Source organism: Triticum dicoccoides, chromosome 2B, assembly GCF_002162155.2.
Source record: "Triticum dicoccoides isolate Atlit2015 ecotype Zavitan chromosome 2B, WEW_v2.0, whole genome shotgun sequence".
In the NCBI taxonomy this organism is placed as follows: Eukaryota; Viridiplantae; Streptophyta; class Magnoliopsida; order Poales; family Poaceae; genus Triticum; species Triticum dicoccoides.
Window position 1 is genome coordinate 432,561,080 of NC_041383.1, and position 24,050 is coordinate 432,585,129.

General features: G+C 43.0%; 1 protein-coding gene across 1 annotated transcript; it reads left to right on the top strand.

Annotated features, from left to right (window-relative positions):
- Positions 1-1,644: 1,644 nt before the first annotated feature.
- Positions 1,645-19,822, top strand: LOC119364072 (eEF1A lysine and N-terminal methyltransferase-like). Its single transcript, XM_037629474.1, has 16 exons — positions 1,645-2,109; positions 2,712-2,813; positions 2,931-2,997; positions 3,386-3,567; positions 3,913-4,173; positions 8,057-8,140; positions 8,221-8,268; positions 8,351-8,415; positions 9,250-9,298; positions 16,736-16,973; positions 18,091-18,212; positions 18,333-18,413; positions 18,484-18,558; positions 18,947-19,062; positions 19,168-19,318; positions 19,408-19,822. Exons 1-16 carry the CDS (start codon positions 1,765-1,767, stop codon positions 19,588-19,590), a joined length of 2,169 nt encoding a protein of 722 aa, XP_037485371.1. The 5' UTR covers positions 1,645-1,764; the 3' UTR covers positions 19,591-19,822.
- Positions 19,823-24,050: the final 4,228 nt, after the last annotated feature.

Consider the following 24,050-nt stretch of genomic DNA (forward strand, 5'->3'; position numbering starts at 1 on the left):
TATGCCGACAAAAGTTGAAGAATTGTTCGATCCGCACTCAGGGCAATGGGATGAACTACTCATACGTGATGTTTTCTCTCCGGTTGATGTTCAACGTATTCTGCAAATTTCACTTAATGTTCAACTCATTGAAGACTTTATCACCTGGAATTATACTTGCTCGGGATCTTTTTCAGTTCATCGGTGTACCATAGAGAATTTGATCATCAATATGGAGGTCGTCTTATGAGGTCTGGTGGGCAGGGAAATACCCACATTAATATGATTTTAAAGGAGTTTTGGCGGTTGAGAGTCCCAGGAAAGATTAAACACTTTGTTTGGAAGGTTCTCTGGGGTACCCCCTGTTATGGAACTCTAGCGGGACGCCATCCCATGCTCAGCTCAATGTCCGATTTGCTTGGTCAGATGTGAGGATGTTCAACACTGTTTGTTTACCCGTCGACGAGCAAAGGACGTTTGGTCTGAGTTGGGCTTGTCTGAGATTACACAACAAGCGGCGATGGAAGATCGTTCAGGCTCAATCACTATGACAATTTTGGCAAGATTGAATTCATTCTCGGGTGAGGTGCCTACAACGGAGCTAGTTGTAATTGCGGTTTGGTACTTATGGTGGCAGCACCGACAATCTGTGAAAGGGGAAATGATAGAGTCACCCGAGAGATCCGCGATAACAATTAAGGTACTAGCAACAAATTCTGTTATATCTCTGGCCCCTAACAACCGGTCAAAAAGAGTGATTACACGTGGAAGAAGCCAAGCCATGGGATTGAGTTGACGCCTCATTTCAGTCTGAAACTTTGTCGGGTGCTACTGGAGCTATCGTTCGGGATGATCGGGATAACTTTATAGCATCGGCAACATGGTTTCTACCCCAAGTGAGTACCGTTGATTCAGCAGAAATTATTGTTATTAGGAATGGCTTATAGCTGGCAGCAAATATTGAGTGTATCAGTATGGTTTTGGAGTCAGATTGTTCCTTTGTTGTTGATGCTATGATCGAACTTGATGCATATGTTGGACTGGATGTGGTGACTATCATGGAGACTAAGCAACTAAGCATGGACTTTGTAAAAATCTCTTACCAACACTGTTGCCGAGAGGCGAATGAAGTTGCACATGGCTTAGCAAGAAACTCTTTTAGCACTAGATCTTCTAGTTTTTGGACATCTTCAATCCCTGACTTCATTTCTCACCTTATTGTACACGATATGACCATAATTTGAAAAATATAAAGTCTGCTTATTGTAAAAAAAGAGTTAAAACTGCTACCATTAATATGGATAGAAGAGAGTATATTTAGAAATTTAGAAACATTATAATTGTGCATCCTAGGAGCTCTCTCACGCCATCGCTGATTTCGGCCGTCTGATCAATTGTCCCGGTCATTCTTATTCGTTCGATCTCTCGAGCACGCCGTGTGCCCCGATTGGGCAGATTCGTGAAGGGTCGTTACTCCCGTAGTATTTTTGAAGGCTCATGGTTCATCCAGGTTTGTGTACCTGTTTCGCCGCATCGAGCATATGCCCTTCCCGACGAATCGAGTATACAGGAATAGAGATAGTAGCAAATCTAGAAGTTTTTTTTTATAGAAATGATTAGAGGCAAAATAAGTGGCGCAATGCGCAAATGATCAAATTCCCCCTTCGGAGATCGAAGCGTTGGCGTCCTCGCTCCCAACCGAGAAAACCTCGCCGTTTCTCCAACCACTTCTAAACCCCTGCTCTCGTAGCTAGGGTTTGAGTCTGCTGCTCGCGCAGCCACGCCATGGCTACCACGCCGGCGCTCCACGACGCGCTGCTCGACTTTACTTCGCGGGAGAACTGGGACAAGTTCTTTGCCCTCCGCGGCGATGGCGACAGCTTCGAGTGGTACGCGGAGTGGCCGCAAATCAAGGCCCCGCTCCTGTCGATGCTCCTTGGGGAAGAGGGGACGGAGATCCTTGTCCCGGGGTGCGGGAGCTCGTCGCTCTCGGAGCAGCTGTACGACCTGGGGTTCCGCCGCATCACCAACGTCGACTTCTCCCGTGTCATCGTGGCCGACATGCTCCGCCGGCACGCCCGTGTGCGCCCTCAGATGCGTTGGCGCGTCATGGACATGACCAATATGCAGGTACGGCCTCCTGCGTCCATGAATTGCGGTTGCACCGTGCCAATTTAGAATTTGTCTGCTCATTTGTGCTGGATTTAGTTGGAGTACAGTAATGAGGTTTGCAATGCTCGATTGGACCTGATGTTGTAATGGAACACAATTTTAGCCACTGAATGAAGAACAGCGTTTTCTGTTATGAACATCAATACCATAACTAGAATTAGATTTCCTACCTATAGAACCGGTTGGTTTAGGTTCCATGGACGAGTATCCGTGTGTTGTCAGTGCATAGTCTTGTAACTGAACTGATATGTTGTCCCTCTGAGATAGCTTCCAGAAGATACTTATGGTTTTAGCTAAAAACAAAATGGAAATATTTACCCTGTTGTTATTCAGAATGACCTTGGTATTACATCTGCTGGGCAACATTTGTGATTCCACTTAACATGTGAACTGAAGTCAGTAGTGCTGTTCCCAAGTATACTTTTATTAAATTTCAATTGCTTTATGCTTCTCATTTCCCATGCCGTTTGTAAGGATTTTTGTCGGCTTCTATGCTTTATTTGTTTAGCAACCTGTAACAAACATTCTTGTGGAAGCCGCCTTACATCCCAAATTGGCAGTTTCCAGATGGTTCGTTTGATTTCATACTTGATAAGGGAGGATTGGATGCTCTTATGGAGCCGGAGGTTGGCACAAAACTGGGGATGAAATATCTAGACGAGGTATTTCGGTTTTGTGTTTGTTTAAATTTACTCCCATTTACTTGCTGTAATCTAGTAGGCTTGATGGAAATATTATTTTCTTCATGTCATGCCTGACTAAGCAGGCACCTTTTTCAGGCCAAGAGGGTTTTGAAGTCAGGCGGGAAATTTGCATGCTTTACTCTAGCAGAATCCCATGTTTTAGGTGAACTTCAATCACTTACTGACAACAGGATGTTTCGCAGTTGCCACCTTGTACCTTCTCCATATTTTTTTGGCTTTTAACTTGACATATGCATATGCGTGATTTTGAATTTGACATGGTTCCAATTTGGCAGTTACACTTCTTTTACTGTGTTACTCTGTGAGTGACCACTTGGTTTTAAGCTCTGTATTAGTACAAATAAAAAGGTCATGAGATTTTGAAAATGCCTTTACCAGAAAATCTATGATATTATTACAATGTATGATGTATCTGCAGCCAATATAGATACTTCTGAAGATTACAAAATAACAGATGGACTATTTTCTATGTAATCAACCAATTAATATTGAAACCTTGTTTAAACTCTTTTTTCTACTTTCTCTTGTAGACCTACTTTTGTCTGAGTTCAGGTTTGGATGGGATATGACTATTCAAGCTATAGCTAGTGAACCCTCTAGCAAGTCTGCCTTCCAGACCTTCATGGTGGTCATGGTAAAAGGGAAGATGGGTGTTGTACGCACAATAAAATCACTAGTGGACCAGTCTGCTGAATACTGTAACATGCAACAGGTACTGTTATGTTCGTCTGATATAGTCCCTCTGTTCCGTAATGTAGTGCGTATAGATATTTTCAAGAAGTCAAACTTTGACCAAGTTTATAGAGAAAACTATTTATATCTACAATACCAAATATATAAAATATGAGACTACTTGTAATGAATCGATATATGCTTGGCATTCTAGATGAAATGCTTTTCTCCAAAAACTTGGTCAAAGTTTGTGAGGTTTGACTTTTCAAAAAATCTATATGCACTACATTATGGAATGGAGGGAGTAAATATTATGAAATACTATAAATAATTAAGTTCTTGTCAGGACTTACATTTTACTCGATGTTCTATGTTGGTGCTACAGGCAAATGCAGTAATTCATGCTCTGCAAAACGAGAACAAAATCCGGGAGTCACACAATTCTGGTGTTGATATACTTTTCTCGTTGCGAGATCTTCAGCTGGGCGCTATTGGAGATCTAAAGGTTATTGTCCCAGGACGAAGGAGGCAGTTAATTCTCGGTGAACAAGGAAGCTCACTGTATTGCTACAAAGCTGTTTTAATGGATGCCAAGAATCAAAACGAGACATTTGTATACCACTGTGGAGTTTTTATTGTGCCTAAGGTCTGTTATATATTGTCAATTCGCACCTGTGCCTATGCAGTATTTTTTTATTACTATTACTGTTTAACTGAATCCCTTAGCCAATCATTGCCTCTATCTTGCAATAAACCTTCAAAAACTGAGACACAGTAGAAATGTAAAATTTCTTGATCAAGATTTACGTGGGTCTGTTTGCAGCTTTGGGACTATTTTGTTTTCTTACTGATTTAATCCTTTAATCTATGCATTTTATGCCAATCTTACTGTCAATGTGATCTTCATTGATGTGTTAGTTTTGTGTCCATATTCTTATTATCGCCTGAAAACGTGCTATGGTGGTACACACGAAGTTGCCTTAAATTGGAGTCCACATGATACACAAAGTTGCCTCAGACTAGAGTATACATGGACTATTATCATGTCGATGCCATACCATTCTATTTCCCTCTCTATTGTCACTGTAAAATATTGTTGAGGAATTCGTTAACTGCTAGCTGCTCGGATGGCTGGAGAGTAGGGGATTAATAGGCTAATCAGCCATTTAACCAATTAATCGGCTGATTTATCAGTTTATTGGCTATTCGGTGACCCTACGAGTAGGGATTAATCGACAAGTTAACGGGTTAATCGGATGAATTCTTGAACAGAGGTAAATTCCGATTGCTGGAGATAAGAAATTGTCGTACAAATATGTCAACAAACTCAAATTTTACTGTGGATGTGATGTGGATGCTGTAATCGTGTATTGGTCTTTAAATCCCAAGAGAAAGCTTAAAAGAGAGAAGAAATGGGGACATGTAGTTAATGCTTCTTTGTGCAATTCGACAGAAGCTTAGGATTCTGGAAGAGTTACAAGAGTGCACAACAATAATAGTGCAACTAATGACTACTGAAGCAAGTTACTCCCTTCATTCCATAATGTGGTGCATATAGATTTTTTCGAAAGTCAAACTTTTCAAACTTTGACCATGTTTAGAAACTATTTACAATTATAATACCAAATGGATGTCATTGGATACATTGTGAGTTAAATTTTAATATTGTTTATGTTTGGTATTGTAGATATAGATAGTTTTCACTTGGTCAAAGTCTGCTAAGTTTGACTTTTCATAAAATCTATATGCACTGCATTATGGAATGGAGGGAGTATTGTTTATGTAGAAGAACGAACTTCCATCTTGAGGACAGTTTTTTCAGCCTGGGAAGTGGATAAGTCAGCAGGCAAAGCATGCATATTCAGTGTTTGAATGAGATTAATGCTGTCGTTCATATCATACTGCAATCATGAATCTGCTGGATTAAATGCAGCTATTTGTTGGAGCTACAGATGCTAATGTATATGTATTTTGATTTGAGGGACTGCCTTATGTTAGTGTGTTGGTCTGTCAACCAATTAACCCATGATTTTTGGGGTGGACCCCATCCCCATATTTCTGTATCCCTGTGCTTATGAGGGTCGAGGTGGTTGACAGACTAACCCATTAAATTTCTCAAACAAAGTATGTGGATAGGTTTGATGAATGGTCCACTCCAGTCCTGTTCCATTTTAATTTCAAACTAACTGATACTAATTTATAAAATTCTAGCCCTCTTAAACTTTTTAGGAGTTATTAGTTTTCTAACGTTTAGTGGCATGGAGAACTTTGTGGATTTTGTGTGATCTTCAATGTTCATTCTTGATGTAAGTTTTACGATTTATCTCCTCACATGAGGAATCTTATTGTTTTAATAGATCTTAAGTAATGAGCAATCAGGACTGGGAATAGATCACTGAGACAAACTTCACTTAGTGGATTGGCCTCACAATTATATGGGACTAACCCCTGCATTATTAGGATCTTATTCATGCCATTTTTTTTTCATCTATTGGGAATTAAGAATTTTCCATCTTTAATATTCTTAATTTGGTTCAAGTCCAGTAGTAGTCCACAAATGACGGATATGCACACCCAGCAATGCTTTGCTGAATATTTTTTAATCTCCTTATCATGATTTCCTGCTTTATTAGTACTAATCTTCAAGGATGAAAGGAGGCAAGGCGATGGGCCCTGATTGTATCCCCATTGAGGTGTGGAAAGGCCTCGGGGACATAGCGATAGTATGGCTAACCAAGCTTTTCAACCTCATTTTTCGGGTAAACAAGATGCCAGAAGAATGGAGACGGAGTATATTAGTACCAATCTTGAAGAACAAGGGGGATGTTTAGAGTTGTACTAATTACCGTGGAATTAAGCTGATGAGCCATACAATGAAGCTATGGGAGAGAGTCATTGAGCACCGCTTAAGAAGAATGACAAGCGTGACCAAAATCAGTTTGGTTTCATGCCTGGGAGGTTGACCATGGAAGCCATTTTCTTGGTACGACAACTTATGGAGAGATACAGGGAGCAAAAGAAGGACTTGCATATGGTGTTCATTCACTCGGAGAAGGCCTATGATAAGATACCACGGAATGTCATGTGGTGGGCCTTGGAGAAACACAAAGTCCCAGCAAAGTACATTACCCTCATCAAGGACATGTACGATAATGCTGTGACAAGTGTTCGAACAAGTGATATCGACAATGATGACTTCCCGATTAAGATAGGACTCCATCAGGGGTCAGCTTTGAGTCCTTATCTTTTTTACTTGGTGATGGATGAGGTCACAAGGGATATACAAGGGGATATCCCATGGTGTATGCTCTTTGCGGATGATGTGGTGCTAGTGGACAATAGTCGGACGGGGGTAAATAGGAAGTTAGAGTTATTGAGACAAACCTTGGAATCAAAAGGGTTTAGGCTTAGTAGAACTAAAACCGAGTACATGATGTGCGGTTTCAGTACTACTAGGTGTGAGGAGGAGGAGGTTAGCCTTGATGGGCAGGTGGTACCTCAGAAGGACACCTTTCGATATTTGGGGTCAATGTTGCAGGAGGATGGGGGTATTGATGAAGATGTAAACCATCGAATCAAAGCCGGATGGATGAAGTGGCGCCAAGCTTCTGGCATTCTATGTAACAAGAGAGCGCCACAAAAGCTAAAAGGCAAGTTCTACAGGACGGCTGTTCGACCTGCAATGTTGTATGACGCTGAGTGTTCGCCGACTAAAAGGCGACATGTTCAACAGTTAGGTGTGGCGGAGATGCGTATGTTGAGATGGATGTGTGGCCACACGAGGAAGGATAGAGTCCAGAATGATGATATACGAGATAGAGTTGGGGTAGCACCAATTGAAGAGAAGCTCGTCCAACATTGTCTGAGATGGTTTGGGCATATTCAGCGAAGGCCTCTAGAAGCTCCAGTGCATAGCGGACGGCTAAAGCGTGCGGAGAATGTCAAGAAAGGTCGGGGTAGACCGAATTTGACATGGGAGGAGTCCATTAAGAGAGACCTGAAGGATTGGAGTATCACCAAAGAACTAGCTATGGACAGGGGTGCGTGGAAGCTTGCTATCCATGTGCCAGAGCCATGAGTTGGTCATGAGATCTTATGGGTTTCACTTCTAGGCTACCCCAACTTTTTTGGGGCTAAAGGCTTTGTTGTTGTTGTTGTTGTTGTTGTATCATCATTTCCTGCTTTATCTCTGTAATGGAGCCTATAAATATGCTGGCATCGGTCCCATTTCAATTAATTAAATTTCTTTTACCATAGTATGGTTTTTAATATAGTTGATCCCTCACTCTCATTAAGTCTCTGATTTATGGCTGTCACTGTTTTTCCACCGCAACAAAATGGAAGTTTTTTATCTGTGAGAGTGGCCTGTTGGTCAACTAATCTTAACAACTAGGCTTTGCTTAACCACAGTAGCTTTCATTCGATGTTCACTGCATGTTTCAATATTGTACCCAAGAAAATAGAAAAGTACTCAAATAGTTCATCACTTCTGTCCATTCGTGATTGCTAACGAAAATACCTTCTTTCAGGCACGAGCTCAGGAATGGTTATTTGCTTCAGAGGAAGGGCAGTGGCTTGTTGTTGAAAGTGCAAAGGCTGCTCGTCTAATCATGGTATGCAGATTGCGTGTTTATCTCTTTGCTATCTAGGATATGTTGCTTCATTTTCATGGCTTATATTTGTGCTGTGCTAGGTATTCCTCGATAGCAGACATGCAAGTGCTGACATTGATGTTGTTAAGGTGATGTTTCTCATTATTGTGCGATTGCTAAAGGCCCCTATTTTTATGTCAGGTCGTAACATAATATTTTTGCTATTCGCAGAAGGATTTATCTCCTCTTGTTATGGATCTAGAACCTGAATATCCTGAAGAGACAGACCCTATGCCGTATGTCTCAGTGCTTTCTTTGTTAAATTCTGTCAGTACTTTCTACTACAAGTAGGCATTATCGTGTGCAGAAAGTAATTAATACATCAAATAACTAAGCCAAACTTTGCATTATGTATTCGGGCGAAAGAGTGTCCTGTCATTGGCCCATAGAAAAATTGATTTTATTTTAATAATATTATTCTAATGCCAAATAACTTTGATGTGTTTATTCTGCTCGTCACCCTATTTAGGAAAAGATATATCATCATCATCATTATTATCCCAGCCTTTTTGCTTATGATCCCACACCAATTGCATCCCTTAATTACAGGCACACCCTCTTCTTTTGCTCAACCGTGTGCATTCTAGCAACGGTAGGTTAAATTAATTTTATATTTGTCAATGCTCAAAAATAACATGGAGTAAATGATGTGGTTGTCCCTGTTCTGGTTTTTAATTTTTTATCAGTTAGGTAACTCTCTGTAACTAATTATATTGTAGTTGCAGATGTGCATTATGATGCAGTCTCTCGATTACCTTCGTCTTTGTTCTGAACATTGACCTGAAATTCAGTAAAATCTGCATTATCACTGTGCACTATTATGTTTGGAAATAGCTAGACTATTGTTGTTACATTTGATAGTAATATGCGCAAGCAAACTTTTAAGTGTGTGGTCCGTCTACAATTAATGCACTGACACATGACAACTGAATATCCTATTGTGCATTGATCACTACTCAGCTTATCTTATTTGGCTCTTTTCTAACTATTTATCGTATGACCTTTTTCAATTGGCTTTGTTCTAACTATTTTTGTTACTTCGGGGGTGCTGGTGCATCAAACCTATGCAGATTCATGATGGCTAGTGATGGCGTGAAACAAAGAGATATTCTGCAGGAGGTATTGTTAATGTCCAAAAAAAATTCCACCTCGAAAAAAACTGTCTAATTTTATCAGGAAATCTAGTCCAGTGGCAATGATTCTTGCCCTTTCTTCTTAGGGTCAACATTAACAAATTAGCCTAAGTTTGGTGGAAAGGTCTATCTTGGACAGTTGAACCCCCAACTACACAATATATACCAAGTATTTTTTTACCCTCAGTTTTATAACCTGGCCATCTTGAATCCATACACGGTTTTGAGGGTTATGTCATTGCTGTGATGTATGACGTGGATGGTTTGGCCAAAGTGGCGCAAAGATGGCTGACAGTGTAGATTTTATATTGATTCCACTTTAATTTCATCCTAGAAACTAATTCTGAGTTCAGGGAATGGCTGAACAACTGTAGAAAAATTTGGCGATCAATTTTGATTGGCCTAATCAGATAATATTTCTTCAGAAATCCGCGTTTGGGGGTGGGTGAGTGTCCTGTCTTGTCTAGTTTGATTTTTTTTGTAAGCTGAACTTTTAGGTCAAATCTTGGAAATCATAATAATAATCCATATTGTCGTATGTGCCACTTTCACGAAACCGGCATATGCCTTGACATCACATTGCCATTTGAGTTATTTGGTCTTGACACTTGAGGGTCTCCGATACCTGGTTTTGTCGCGGGGTTGGGTGGGGGGTGGGGGTGGGGGGTTCAACTCGGACATGTACCAGTTACCAAATTTCATGCTCCGAATTGGATTTGTTTCTTGATAAATTTCATGGTCCAAATTGGATTTGTTTCTCGATAAATTGTTTTTATCTAATGATTGTACTGTTCTAATATTCTCTCATCAAGTTCATTACTGCTAGACCGTAACAGTCAAAACCACTTCAACTCATCCAACAGATGTTCAACTGCAGCCTTTTCCTTTATAGATTCATGGGCACATAGTGAATGTCTTAATATGATTATCATTGTCGAATAAATTGGTGCAAGCATACAATTCCATCTGGGGTTTAGACCTTTGAAGTTGAAGTATGTCACTTGAGCAAACTGTTTCAAGCTGTGAGCTGATAAGATATAATGTTTCGCATTCAACCAGAAGTCCAGGACCAGTTTAGCTGCTTCTCATTCTAAAGCTTTTTAGTCCTAGTGTTGTCGTCTAACTTCTAGTTTTGAACATCTTGTTTGATAAGAACCTTTGCTTTCCCTTTATTCGTCTGCTTGTCATATTGTCTTCTGGACTATTTTGGTTGCACTTTACCATTGATGATCAGTATTCTTGCGCTGGATTCTCACTGATCATAGTAGCTCACATTGTTATGAACTTCAGTTCATAGGCGTAAATACTGGCTGAAGAGAGGCCGGATGGCAAAACTCGAGGGGACTGGGATGCATGAAGAGAAATTTCATTGGTACTTGTACCAAGGTTGAGTAGGGAATTAATAGGAAAATAGCTCTATCTTTAGCAATTACTAATTGATACTCCAAATAACTGGATTGTGTCCTAGGAAAACTCATCAGATGTTTTGGAAACTAGAAGGCTGACGACGAAGTCTCGCACATATTCGTCATGGAGACCACTGCCTTGATGCTGTATAAACAGTGCCATGCAGTCGTGCACAGGATCAGTATTGTAGCTCCAGGATTCAGAAGGCCTTACCTCATCAATCGAGGTTTCCTAAACATCTGATTAGTTTACCAGGCTATGGATGGTTATTTGGAATGTCACTTGGTTTTCTTAAAATATGGTTGGTTCACTGCTATTACATCCTCTTTGTGAGGACGAGCATGGTAAGAGTGTCACATGCAAACCAAGAATGATGAATTAGTGAGCTTGAATTCATTCCTATTGCCCCTCGCTTCAAGCTGTCATTGCATGGTAACTACTATCAGAAACCTGTCAAAAAAAGGACTACTCCTAGAAACCAGGGTTTATGCTACCCTCTCCAAAAAGTTGAACAGACACGCTTCCTTCCATAGATGGTATCTTATATACAAGATATGTATATAGTGCTCGGTGTGTTGTTCAATTTTTTCGGTGATGTTATCCATCTTCCTAGGACACTGGACCGAGTAAACTATCTGAGAATGAGATTGTTATCATTTGGCAGGATTAAATTAACTGTCAGATATTTGTAAACTTGTGTAATTGCTTGGGAGGATCCATCTAATGAATTTTCTTGGAGTATATTGTTAAGTATATATGTTGTGTTTGTCTTGTACAGGCCCAGGCCCATAGTCTAGAGTGAGGCCCAGGCCCATGTAACCTTGTATATCTCTCTCTCCTCCTCAATACAAAAAACTGTTCGGTCATTCTCTCTAAATCACGTTCTCTAACATGGTATCAGACCAGGACCAAACCCTAGTCCCTCTTCCAGCCGCCACCCATGAAATCGCCGCCGGTGAGGTGATTCAGGCGGATCTGTCTGGTGAGGAGACATCCACATCGCTGCCCCATCCCATCTTCGTCATCAACCTGTAGGAGCTGCTCTCCAGCAGCTCCTCTGTGTGTCCTCACAGCTACTCTGTGAGAATACTTCCCCTGCTCTCCAGCAGCCATCTCCAGCAAGCTCTTGGTGCCTTCCCTGCTCTACAACAAGCTCCAGGCGTTCCCCCTCCTATATAGCAAGATCCAGCAAGCTCCTCCTTCTATCCAGTGAGATCCAGCAAGCAGTAGCCAGCCTAGTGGGTTGCTGCTCCTGTTTGTGGCTGTCTGCTGCTCATCTCTTGTTGCTGCCTGCAGCTGCTATCAAATTGGGTGTTTCCAGCTGCTGGCCGCTCACCACTATGGCAAGAAATGATTTCGGATTTGGTTCTTTGATCATAGATATCAAGCTTGATGGTTCAAACTACAGGGAATGGGCATTTTCTGCCCGGACTGTCTTGAGGACGGCTGGTTTTGTTTCTCATCTGACAGATGATCCACCTAGTCCAAATGATGATGCAGCAAGGAAGTCTTGGCAAAAGATCGATGATCGTGTGATGGGAGTTTTAATTCTGGGTGTTGAACCCTCAGTCCGAATGAGTCTTGAGCATCACACTTCAGCTAAAGAGATATGGAAGTACTTTGAGCAGCGCTACCTTCAGCCCAGCAGTGCACTTCATTTCTCCTTGTTGCAGAATTTACACAACACTCGGCAGCCAGAGGACATGTCCATAGAAGAGTACTATGGAGCTTTCACTCGCATCACTGGGCAGCTAGGTTCCATGGTTCCAAAGGGTAATTCTGGTTGTGAGTCATGTGCAGCGAAGGAAAAGTACGACCATCAGACTCTCATGTTTCAGTTTGTGATGGGTCTCAAGCCAGACTTTGAGAACATTCGCACTCAATTGCTTGGTCGTACGACTCCTCCCACCTTGACAGAGGCACTTGCTAGCTTGATCGCTGAGGAGACTCGTCTCCGTTCTCTTGGGACTATTTCTGCGCAGACTCTACACACTAGTGTTCTGGCTTTTCCTCAGCGGCCAGGTGCCTCCAAGGGCACACCTTCAGCTGTCATCTGCTCGTTCTGCAAGAAGGCAGGACACCATAGAGATGGTTGTTTCAAGCTTCATCCAGAGCTGTTAGCTGAGTTTCAGGCTAGACGGGCCCTCAATCAGCAGCGTCATGCACCCCAGGCTCCTTATCAGCAGCAAGCGAGGGGTGCTTCTGCATCTGTTCTCTCTCAGCCCGCCGTTGCTGCAACCCAGCCTTGGGTTCTGGACTCTGGAGCTTCTTTCCATGTGACCTCTGATCGCTCTCAGCTTGTGTCTTGCCAGCCAGTGCGGGATGGTGCCTCTGTTCAGACTGCTGATGGTACACCTTGTTCTATTACTCATCAGGGTTCTCTTTGCACATCCAAGTTTTCTGTTCCCGCCATCTCCTTTGCTCCAGAGCTGTCCATGAATCTTATGTCTGTTGGCCAGCTTGCTGATATGAACTACTTTGTTGGTTTTGATGACTCATTTTGTTATGTGCAGGACCGTCAGAGCAAGAGGGTCATTGGAACTGGCCATCGCCGTAGAGGATCCACATCCCTCTACATCCTTGACACCTTACACCTTCCTTCAGCTTCCACCACATCCGCGTTCCGGATGGTTGCATCAACATCAAGATCCACTTCGTCGTTTTCTTTTGCCCAGTGGCACCATCGCTTAGGTCACTTGTGTGGTTCTCGTTTATCTACCCTTGTTCGACAAGGTGTTTTGGGTCATGTTTCCATAGATGCTGGTTTTCACTGTAAGGGTTGTAAGCTAGGGAAACAAATACAGCTTCCATACTCTTCCAACACTACTCATTCTAGTCATCCTTTTGATTTAGTGCACTCTGATGTATGGGGTCCTTCCCCCTTTGTTTCAAAAGGTGGCCACAAACATTATGTCATATTTGTTGATGATCACTCTCGACATACTTGGGTCTATTTTATGAAGCATCGTTCTGAGTTGTTTTCTATATATAAGGCTTTTGTACATATGGTCCATACTCAGTTTTCCAGTGATGTTCGTGTTTTTCGTTCTGACTCCGGGGGGGAGTATCTATCTACTGCTTTTCGTGAGTTTCTCTCATCTGAGGGTACTCTCCCTCAGCTTTCATGCCCTGGTGCCCATGCTCAGAATGGTGTTGCTGAGCGTAAGCATCGCCATATTGTTGAGACAACTCGTACCCTTCTGATTTCTTCCTTTGTCCCCACTCATTTTTGGGGTGAAGCTATCTCAACTGCTGTTTATCTTATCAATCTCCAACCTTCTACTCGCCTTGAGGGCAAGTGTCCTGGTGAGGTTTTGTTTGGTTCTCCTCCCACGTATGACCACCTCCGTGTCTTTGGTTGTACTTGTTATGTTCTTTTAGCACCTCGTGAGCGTACCAAGTTGACTGCTCAGTCTGCTGAGTGTGTCTTCCTTGGATATAGTCTTGAACATAAGGGCTACCGTTGCTATGATTCTTCTGCTCGCCGCATTCGCTTTTCTCGCGATGTCACTTTTGTTGAGGATCAACCCTTCTTCTATTCCCCTTCCACTAAACCATCATCCTCAACTTCTTTAGAGTCTACCTCGTTTCTTTCACTTCCACCTATCTTTTTAGATGAGTCCATAGCTGAACAACCTTCCTCTGTCCTAACATCAGAACCATCTCCACCACATGTTTCATCTCCTTCCTCACCAGCTCCTTTCTCTCTTCCACTAGCTCCACCTCTAGATAGTCTTCCTTTCCATTACACTCGTCGTTATTCTACTCCTCCAGCCAGTACTTTCCATTACACTCGTCGTTCTAAAGTTCCATGTGACACGCAGTCATCTATGCCTTTGTCTTCTACTCCTCCAGCCAGTACTACTGATCCTTGCACTGACGGCTCTTCTCTAGCGACGCGATACAAGAAGGACTTGTATGCAGGGGTTGTTTCTAAGCCTAGTACCTATCAGGAGGCAGTTGTGTCACCTATGTCTGAGGAGCTTGCAGCCTTAGAGCGTACTGGTACATGGGATTTGGTACCATTACCTCCTCGTTCAGTCCCTATCACTTGCAAATGGGTGTATAAGGTTAAAACCAAGTCAAATGGTTCTGTGGAATGCTACAAGGCTCGCCTTGTTGCAAGAGGTTTTCAGCAGTCTCATGGGAAAGATTATGATGAGACGTTTGCTCCTGTTGCTCACATGACTTCAGTTCGAACTCTAATTGCTGTGGCTGCTACTCGGTCATGGAAAATTTACCACATGGATGTGAAGAATGCCTTCCTTCATGGTGATTTACATGAGGAGGTTTATATGCAGCCACCTCCAGGTATCAAGGTTCCATTAGGTCATGTTTGTCGTCTTCGAAAGGCTCTTTATGGGCTTAAGCAAGCCCCTCGTGCCTGGTTTGAGCGGTTCAGTTCTGTGATTCAAGCTGCCGGTTTTTCTCCTAGCGAACATGACCCTGCACTCTTCATTCATACATCTGAGCATGGCCGTACATTGCTTCTACTTTATGTAGATGACATGTTGATCACTGGAGATGATGTTGGGTATATTGATTTTGTTAAGAAAAAATTGAGTGAACAATTTAAGATGTCAGATTTGGGGTCTCTCAGCTATTTTCTCGGGATTGAGGTTGAGCACACCGATGATGGTTACTATATCTCCCAGCAAAAGTACACTCAGGATTTGATTCTTCGCTCAGGTCTCACTGACACGCGCATTGCTGTTACACCTATGGAGCTTCATCTGCAGTTGCGTCCTACTGATGGCACTCCTCTTGAGGATCCCTCTCGCTACCGTCACATCGTCGGCAGTCTAGTGTACCTCACAGTGACCAGACCTGACATCGCACATGCAGTCCATATTCTCAGTCAATTTGTCTGTGCTCCCACCTCAGTTCATCATGGTCACCTATTCCGAGTCCTTAGGTATTTAAGGGGAACTACATCTCGCCGCTTGTTCTATGCTAATTCCAGTCAGCTCCAGCTTCATGCTTACTCTGATTCCACTTGGGCGAGTGATCCTATTGATCGTCGCTCGGTCACTGGCTATTGCATATTTCTTGGTACATCTCTCATTGCATGGAAATCAAAGAAGCAAACTGCCGTGTCTCGCTCCAGCGCCGAGGCAGAGCTTAGGGCTCTCTCTACTACTACAGCAGAGATTGTATGGCTTCGCTGGCTATTGGATGATCTTGGTGTCTTATGTCATACACCAACACCTCTTCTCTGTGACAGCACTGCTGCTATTCAGATTGCTAATGACCCAGTCAAGCATGAGTTGACCAAACACATTGGTGTGGATGCATTTTTCACTTGATCTCATTGTCAACAATCCACTGTTAAGCTACAATATGTCCCATCAGAGCTTCAAGTCGCAGATTTCTTCACCAAGGCACAAACTAGAGATCAGCATAGGTTTCACACTCTCAAACTTGGTGTATGAGATGCTCCTGACCCACCTTAAGTTTGAAGGGGGGGTGTTTAAGTATATATGTTGTGTTTATCTTGTACAGGCCCAGGCCCATAGTCTAGAGTGAGGTATGTTGTGTTTGTCTTGTACAGGCCCAGGCCCATAGTCTAGAGTGAGGCCCAGGCCCATGTAACCTTGTATATCTCTCTCTCCTCCTCAATACAGAAAACTGTTCGGTCATTCTCTCTTCCTCACGTTCTCTAACATATATATCCTAAGAACCAGATGCTGGTTCCCTGTCTTGACCATTCCTGCACTGAATCAGAAAGCTGTGTGGACATCATCTGTTTGTGGATGGCATGATTCAGTTTGGGGTTTTGAGTGAGTGTCTCTGCCTCCTATGAAGAATCAACCTCGTCCTAGCTGGCTTTGGAGAGTTTGACATGTATTTGATTCTGTATAGATAGGACCGTAATAGTAAGGGAGGCAGCTGGAACTGGACTAATACGCCCATATGCTTTTATTTGAATTTCAAAGCCGCATGATTCTCTAATTTGCTGTAATGTCGGATCACACACATCCAATACCTCGGCTGACCTTTTTGTGTGCATTTGAAGGTAACATCAGAAATAACAGGTCCTATGGTTGTGGAAGATGTTCTTTATGAAAATGTTGATGGAGATCAAAGCTGCATGTCTGAAAAAATGTTCCGACGACTTATTTTTAAAAGAAGTTCTGGCTTAGTGCAATCTGAAGCATTGTTAATCAGAGAATCACCAAGTGACGAGACGGACAGTAAGACCGAGAACTCATCTGCATCATCAAAAAAGAAGAGCCAGAAAAAGGGACTCACTGGTATTTTCCTATTTTTAATGTTAACCTCCAATGTTACTGCTATGTTGTGTTGCTTTCCTTGTTGGCAGGAATAATCCATGCCCTTGATGGCTTTGGTTTGAGCTTACTTTTTTCGGCATTAGGCCTCTTGGCGTCATGGCTATGTATTCTGATAGTTTTGTTGCGAAATTTTGATTGTCTTAACATGTACAATAGGTTTCCAATCAAAACACTTCTATTTGTCGATAACCTTTTTGCATTTTAAATACAGTTAATTTCTAGATTAATGAAGAGAGCATTTCATGCATGGCATTGTTCTATATGAGTTATGCTCTGAATTCTTTCCAGTTGCTGTAACTATTTTTGTTCTACATGTTTACTTTGAGAATATTTGTTTAGTTATTCATCTGATACTAAATGATGCATGTTGATCTTCCCTCACTCTGGGTACTTGCGGAGAGTTGTAATATTTTTTGAAGTAATTCTAAACCTTTCAAAAATGGCCTAACTCCGAATTCTTTATGATTTTACTCCATTCCATTTTCTCTTATAATGCTTGTTAATCCTACTCGTTCTCAACTGAGATGCAAGCATTGTTGTATCTATCCTCTTTTTTTTTCTGTCAATGAGAGAAAAAACTGATCGGTTCTCCAGCATTCTCTTTTGCTGTTGGAATCAGGGTTCAAAATCCTGGTAGTAAAAGGCCCACAGGTATCTGTTTTTCCTAGAGGTTGCCTGGGAAACAAATCCTGAATTGCAAACATTTTCGTCAGATTTTTTATTCAAATAAGTGAAATAAGTGAAAATTGTTTTTGGGTTTCACCTCTAGCCTACCCCAACTTGTTTGGGACTAAAGGCTTTGCTGTTGTTGTTGTTGTTGTTGTTGTTGTTGCAAACTGCCCAGGAAAAACTAGTTTCTGCTGTAACTGGTGGAATTGATACTGTCTGTGATATTGGACTGTTTGTGAATCTAGAATTTCAAACCCTGGTTGGATAACTGTTGTTACCTCATTTTTATATTTCTACACCTACTGACGTTATTGGTCTTCACCTATGCAATAAGACAATCAAAATCAGGTACCACTTTACTTCTTATCTTACTTTAAGCCCAGAATTGGTTGGTCTTTATAATATGTAGGATCCAAGGACAGTCTCAGGGTTGACCATAGCTATCTTGGTAGCTCTTATCACAGTAGTATCATATGTGGGCTTTCTTTAGTTGCATCTGCTCTGAGTGCTGCGGCATCATCTGGAGAAAGGGTAAGTAATATGATATCATTATATGCTGAATGCCTGAACCTCTGCAATACCTTGAGTTATTAATTTTCCGTTAAAGCACTAAGTTCAATTTGTGATACTAGGTAGCAATTTATTTTGTAGGTCAGTACCACTATTGTAGGCCTTGGGGCCGGGAGTTTACCAATGTTTCTTCGTGGATGCCTCCCTCATCTTAATATTGAGGTAAAGGGAAATATTTCCAATTTTTGGTCGACTGATTGAACTGGGTGATCATACTTCCCAAAATTTACAGGTTGTTGAGTTGGACCCCATGATGGAGGAGGTAGCGGCGAAATATTTTGGCTTTTCAATGGATGAGCAATTGAAGGTGTATTTTGAACTATGTGAAATAAGTATATATTACATTTCAGTCACTTTCTTTTCTTTGAAAACATACATAGTGTTCTTAGTGCTGTTCTTATTATTTATATGACCATAAAAGCTTAGCAAGGTCTATTGCAACTGTTTAATGTGTTAAATGATTCTGATCGAAATATATTATATTCGTCTCTATGATGATTTTTGGAAGCAACATTTCCCTATGAATAAAGAATGATGGATGCTCTTTTTTCTTGTACTCTAGTAATGTAATACTGCATTCCTCCTCTAGGAATTCATGTTTAGGAGCTTAGTAGTACGTGTACTAACTAATAAGCATGATAATGAGCTATTTGTAGCATTGAGCCTCATTACATTTTCCCCTTCCCTTGCATTAGGTGCATTTGGGGGACGGAATCAAATTCATTGAAGAAAATGCCCATTCTGAACCAAATGGCAAAGACAGTGATGCAGTTAGAATTCTTATTGTTGATGTTGATTCATCTGATCTAAGGTGCAGTCCCTCAACTTTTCTTTGTTGTCATCCACCGTTCAGTTTCTGTTCTTTTTGCCAAACAGTTCACATCAATAGACTCTAACTTGGGAGTCCTGGTTACAGTTCTGGGTTGTCTTGCCCCCCAGCAAACTTTGTCGAAGATGCTTTCCTTATGTCAGCAAAAAGGTTCCTTTCAGCTGGGGGCCTTCTCATCATCAATCTAGTCGCGCGATCATCTGCAGTCAAGGAAATGGTCATTTCACGATTGAAAGCGGTAAGAAGGGTATAGGGCACGCATGTGTTCCTAACTGCATAGGTGTAAGTACAGCTATTGTTAGATTTAACGATTTTGTATTTATCTAGGTCTTTGAAAACCTATACTCACTGCAACTTGAAGAAGACGTGAACGAAGTTCTGTTTGCGTCCCCAAGCAAAAGATACCTGGAAATCGATCACCTTGATGAGGCTGCAACTAAACTGAAGGCTATGCTGAAATTCCCGGTGGATGTGGAATCAGATATGAAGAATTTGCAGAGGCTGCAGTAGTATAGGCATCTGTGCTAGTGAGGCACCATCCATTACTCCCGGCACTCAGATATGAAGAATCTGCAGAGGATGCAGTAGCCGGTAGGTGTAGGCTTCTGTATTGCAGATAATGCAGTATATGTGGAATCTAGCTTTTCCAAGCATGATGAATTTAATTTTCTCTTCTTCATTATATACCCCAAAGGTGTCCTCCCTTAATTTGGGATGAAAAAAGTGGTCGGATCTTCCGTGATGTTTCAGCCATAGTGACCAACTCTAGAATCGAATGTTCTGTAGAGGGTCATGACTAGAATGAAAAGAATCAGGGGAAGCAGATCCCATTGCCATGACACTCCTGTGAACAAGGGAAGAGGGATCTCCCATTGGTTTAGGACCATTGAGGATGATGAAACTCAGATCCCCCACAAAAAAGTGAAACCAAGCCGCTGCCAACTTGGAGAAGGTAGGCTCAGTTTATAAAGTCGAAAGCCTTTTTTTATGAGCTGGCAGGAGCGACCATTTCATCAAGAAGAAGACAAACATAGTAGTCATGCTTTGCCCCAGTCAAAATAAATAAATAAATAGTAGTCATGCTTTTGACGGAAAATGTCCAAACCCATGGAAAAACTCCACGCCCTACTAGATGATGTCTTGGAGCATCTCCAACAGGCGTTCGAGCATCTCCAACAGATGACAACAGATGACAGGCGTTCGAGCATCTCTCACAGACGCCGAACGCGGCGCGTGCAAAAAACAACTTTAGCGCGCGCCCATCGCCTGGTTTGTTACGGCGCGCTGCGCCCGCTCCAGCAACCGCGCTAAAATGCAGCGCGCGCGCTTGTTCTAAACTAGAAATGTAGGCATTTTTGAAAGCAGAAATTTTAAAAAATAGATAGATTGCATAGATTAATTACATCCGAAACATAGATTGCATAAAATAAAAGCGACAAACGATAAACATAGATTGCATTAATAAAAAAAAACTACTCTAAGTCGCTATCATCATCACCACTATCATCCTTAGCGGTGTCATCCGAGGTAGTTAGCCAGATGTCCAGCCATCGGTCATCGTTCGGCGTGAAGAACTACCGCCCACCTGCTGCAACGAGGTCGGACTGCGCATTCGCCAACGCCTTCCGCCAACGCCTGTCCAACCACGTCGCGCGTCGCCTTCGCGTGTCCTCCTCGCGGCGCCTTGCCCAGTAGGCCTGCTCGTAGGCGACGTCCTTCAGGTGGCACTGGCGCCACTCCGCCATGACCTGCTCATCCTGCTGGGCGACGAGGAGGCGGCGTTGCTGCTCGGCGTGCTCCGCACGGTCTTCCGCCGTGTTCAGACGAGGCAGAGGGGCGAGGTTGAGGGCTTGCTCGAGCGTGTACACATCTTGGAAGTTCATCTGGCCGCGCGGCCGGCCTAGGCGCCACGCCGCCGCGTCGCACGCGCGGGCGGCCTGTCGCGCCGTCCCTTACGTGCCAAGGCCGAGCCGGAGTTCGCCGGAGCGTATCTCCGCGATGTAGCTGCCGTTGGGCCGCAGACGGACGCCGCGGTAGCCGGACGCTCCTCGGCGGCGCGGCGGCATGGCGGCGCGTCGGTGGCGGGGCGCTGGAGCGGCGCGTGGCAGAGAAGGAGAAGAAGAGGGGAAGAGGAAGCGTGAAGAAGGCGCGTGGCAGAGAAGGAGAAGAAGAGGGGAAGAGGAAGCGTGGAGAAGGCGCGTGGCGCGCGCAGTACTTTTATAGGCGCGCGCGAAGCGGCGCGCCAAATCTTGCGCGCGAGCTGGCTCCTTTTCGCGCGCGCGCGTTTCCCGCGGCTACTGGAGCGCGGCAAACCGCCCCCCGCGCGCTAAAAGCTGGGTTTACCGCGCGCGCGTCGTTTGGGGCGTCTGTTGGAGATGCTCTTAGGCGAGGTGGGCAACCTCGACATGCGTCATTCTTGTGCCATTGAAAAATGTGACGGCCTGTTCTTTCCAAATGTTTCACATGGTGTAGATGAAGTGGCTTCTATGCTTGTAACTTTTGCCCTTTCACCGTAAAAAAGAATATTGCCCTTTTCCACATATCAGAATGCAAAGTTCAACTAGGCATCAATGCTACTCCCTCCATTCCTAAATATTTGTCTTTCTAAACAGTTTAAATGGACTATCACATACGAATATATGTAGACATATTTAGAATATAGATTCATTTATTTTGTTTTGTATGTAGTCATTTGTTGAAATCTCAAGAAAAATAAATGTTTAGAAACGGAGGGAATAGATGAAATGACACAGCCGATGAATGTTATCCCTCAGTTGAGCGAGACGACGGACCTTGGAGGTGAAAGGATAGTCTTCGCAAAGGTGTGCGGCAGATTCAAGACGGCCCAAGGCATAGATGGCGGGACGAGTCGTGTGAGGAGAACCACCACACATGCCTAGAGGATACCGCTCAAAAATAATACTCCTAGAGGATCTGTTTGTGAGAATTATGTGAATGCAGAGCATGAGAAGAGTGCAATTCGGATCTCTACGAGTGCTTTCATACCTTTTTCGTTGAGAAGTTGGAGTAGGTTCCAAAAAACTGAGCCTTGTATACTGAGTTGGTAGAATATCCCACCTTTTGGTCAAAGCAGTTTGACTCTCGTGGGTAAAGCAGTTGGCCACGAGCTTGCATACAAAATGTCGGACATCCTATGGATGAGCATGACGGGTTGATAATCGCCGGCTCCAACGGCCACAACCATTTTGAGACAAAGGTTGACGCTGACGGTGTTAATGACTGGGTTATGAAGATGAGAAAATGAATCCCCGATATTGCCACGTTAAACTAAAACTCGCTCCAAGTAGTCGTCGTCATGTGATCTACAGTAGATGTAAATTGTAGTTCTGTTGTTTTTTGTACTACCTTAACAGTTGATGAATAGACTAAAAGTTATTCTCGCAAAATACAAACAAACTAGAACCTAGGTGACAATACCATCATTTTCTTTGCGGGAATGGAACATCATTTTCTTGGACAAAACTGTTTTGAATTATTTTGTCCAGTCAAAACACTCGCATGCTTAACATCTTGCTAGCTCTTTGCAAACTAAAGAGGTTGGATCAACGTCGATTTTCTCTTAGTATAAACTATCCTACTCAAGGGAACTACTTTGAACTAAAACTATGGCAGAGTAATTATTAGACAGAAGGTTATTGCCAAAAAACGTTTATATATTTTGATATGGAGGGAGTAGCGGTTTTTTCAAAAAGGAGGATAAACCCCTGCCTCTACGATGCATGCAGCCATATATTATTAAACGTGTAAAATCCAGCAGCTGAACACCATCGACTCAGAAATAACTCGAAAAACAAATCCTGAGACCGTATACCTCGCGACAGTACCTCCCCCATATAGCCACTAGTCCTTATGACACAAGATCAAGGTTGGAAAAAGCGGTAAGCGTAAGCGAGGCGGTTGGACTTCGCCTAGTGCCTAGGCGGTGCCTAAGCGCCCTAGGCGCGGCCTAGGCGGTAATATAGTTCTTACTCGTAGTGTATTTGTGATTATTATATGGGTGTTGATATTAGTTTAGGGCATATAAATAAGTTAATTGCCGTCTACTGCCATTGTAATATAACCAGTTTGGCATATCAGTGCAATATGTTGCATGATTTCTTTCTTGGGTAGGCAATTCCTTATTTGCTCTGCCTAGACCTTCATTTATGCCCTAGGCGAGTCGTTTGGCCACTGCCTAGCGCCTAGACGTGCCTAAGCGTCTCCTAGGCATTGCCTTTTCCAACAGAGCACAAGATACAACATAAATGAAAATACATAACTTCTAGGCTACGCCTTCAAGAAGAAATCACCGCACGTGCGCCGATGATGGCGAGTCCACCATAAGGTTGAACTCCGGATTCTCATCCCCAAAGCCAAGCTTTGATCCACCACTTTCAGCAAGGACACGACACAGCGCACGACAACATAGTCTGATCAGAGATCCTGTGTTTCCACCAGAGTGCATAAACTCGTTGCTGAAACCGTCCGAACCATCCCAGTCCTTATCCGTCTACCGACACCTCGATAGCCGGATACCTCTGGAGGAGACAACGAAAGACAAAGACGTCCCATACCGCCTGCCTCCCACTACTGTCGCATCACCTTCGATCCGACAGCAACGTGTTAAACATGACACCACCGCCAGAGCCATCGTGCACTACTGCAGAACCGGGCAATAGCACCGGTTCGTAAGGCCCTTTAGTGCCGATTACATAACCGGCACTAAATTGTGGTCACTAAAGGCCCCCCCTTTAGTACCGGTTCAGCATGAATCGGTGCTAAAGGGCAACCACGTGGCACGAGCCTGCTCCGGGGGCCTGGAGCCCTTTAGTACCGGTTGGTAAGACCAACCGGTACTATAAGGTTTGGGGGGTTTTTAGTTTTATGATTTCTTTTTCATTTAATTTTGTGTTTCCATTTTAATTCTTTTTCGTTTGCTGGTATTTTACGATACTACACATTGTACACGT

Excerpts from the sequence above, each read along its gene's own strand:
- LOC119364072 (XM_037629474.1), top strand. The coding sequence starts at position 1,765 with ATGGCTACCACGCCGGCGCTCCACGACGCGCTGCTCGACTTTACTTCG. Across the intron at positions 3,568-3,912 it reads AATACTGTAACATGCAACAG|GCAAATGCAGTAATTCATGC; the intron begins GTACTGTTATGT and ends TTGGTGCTACAG. Across the intron at positions 8,416-9,249 it reads GAAGAGACAGACCCTATGCC|ATTCATGATGGCTAGTGATG; the intron begins GTATGTCTCAGT and ends AAACCTATGCAG.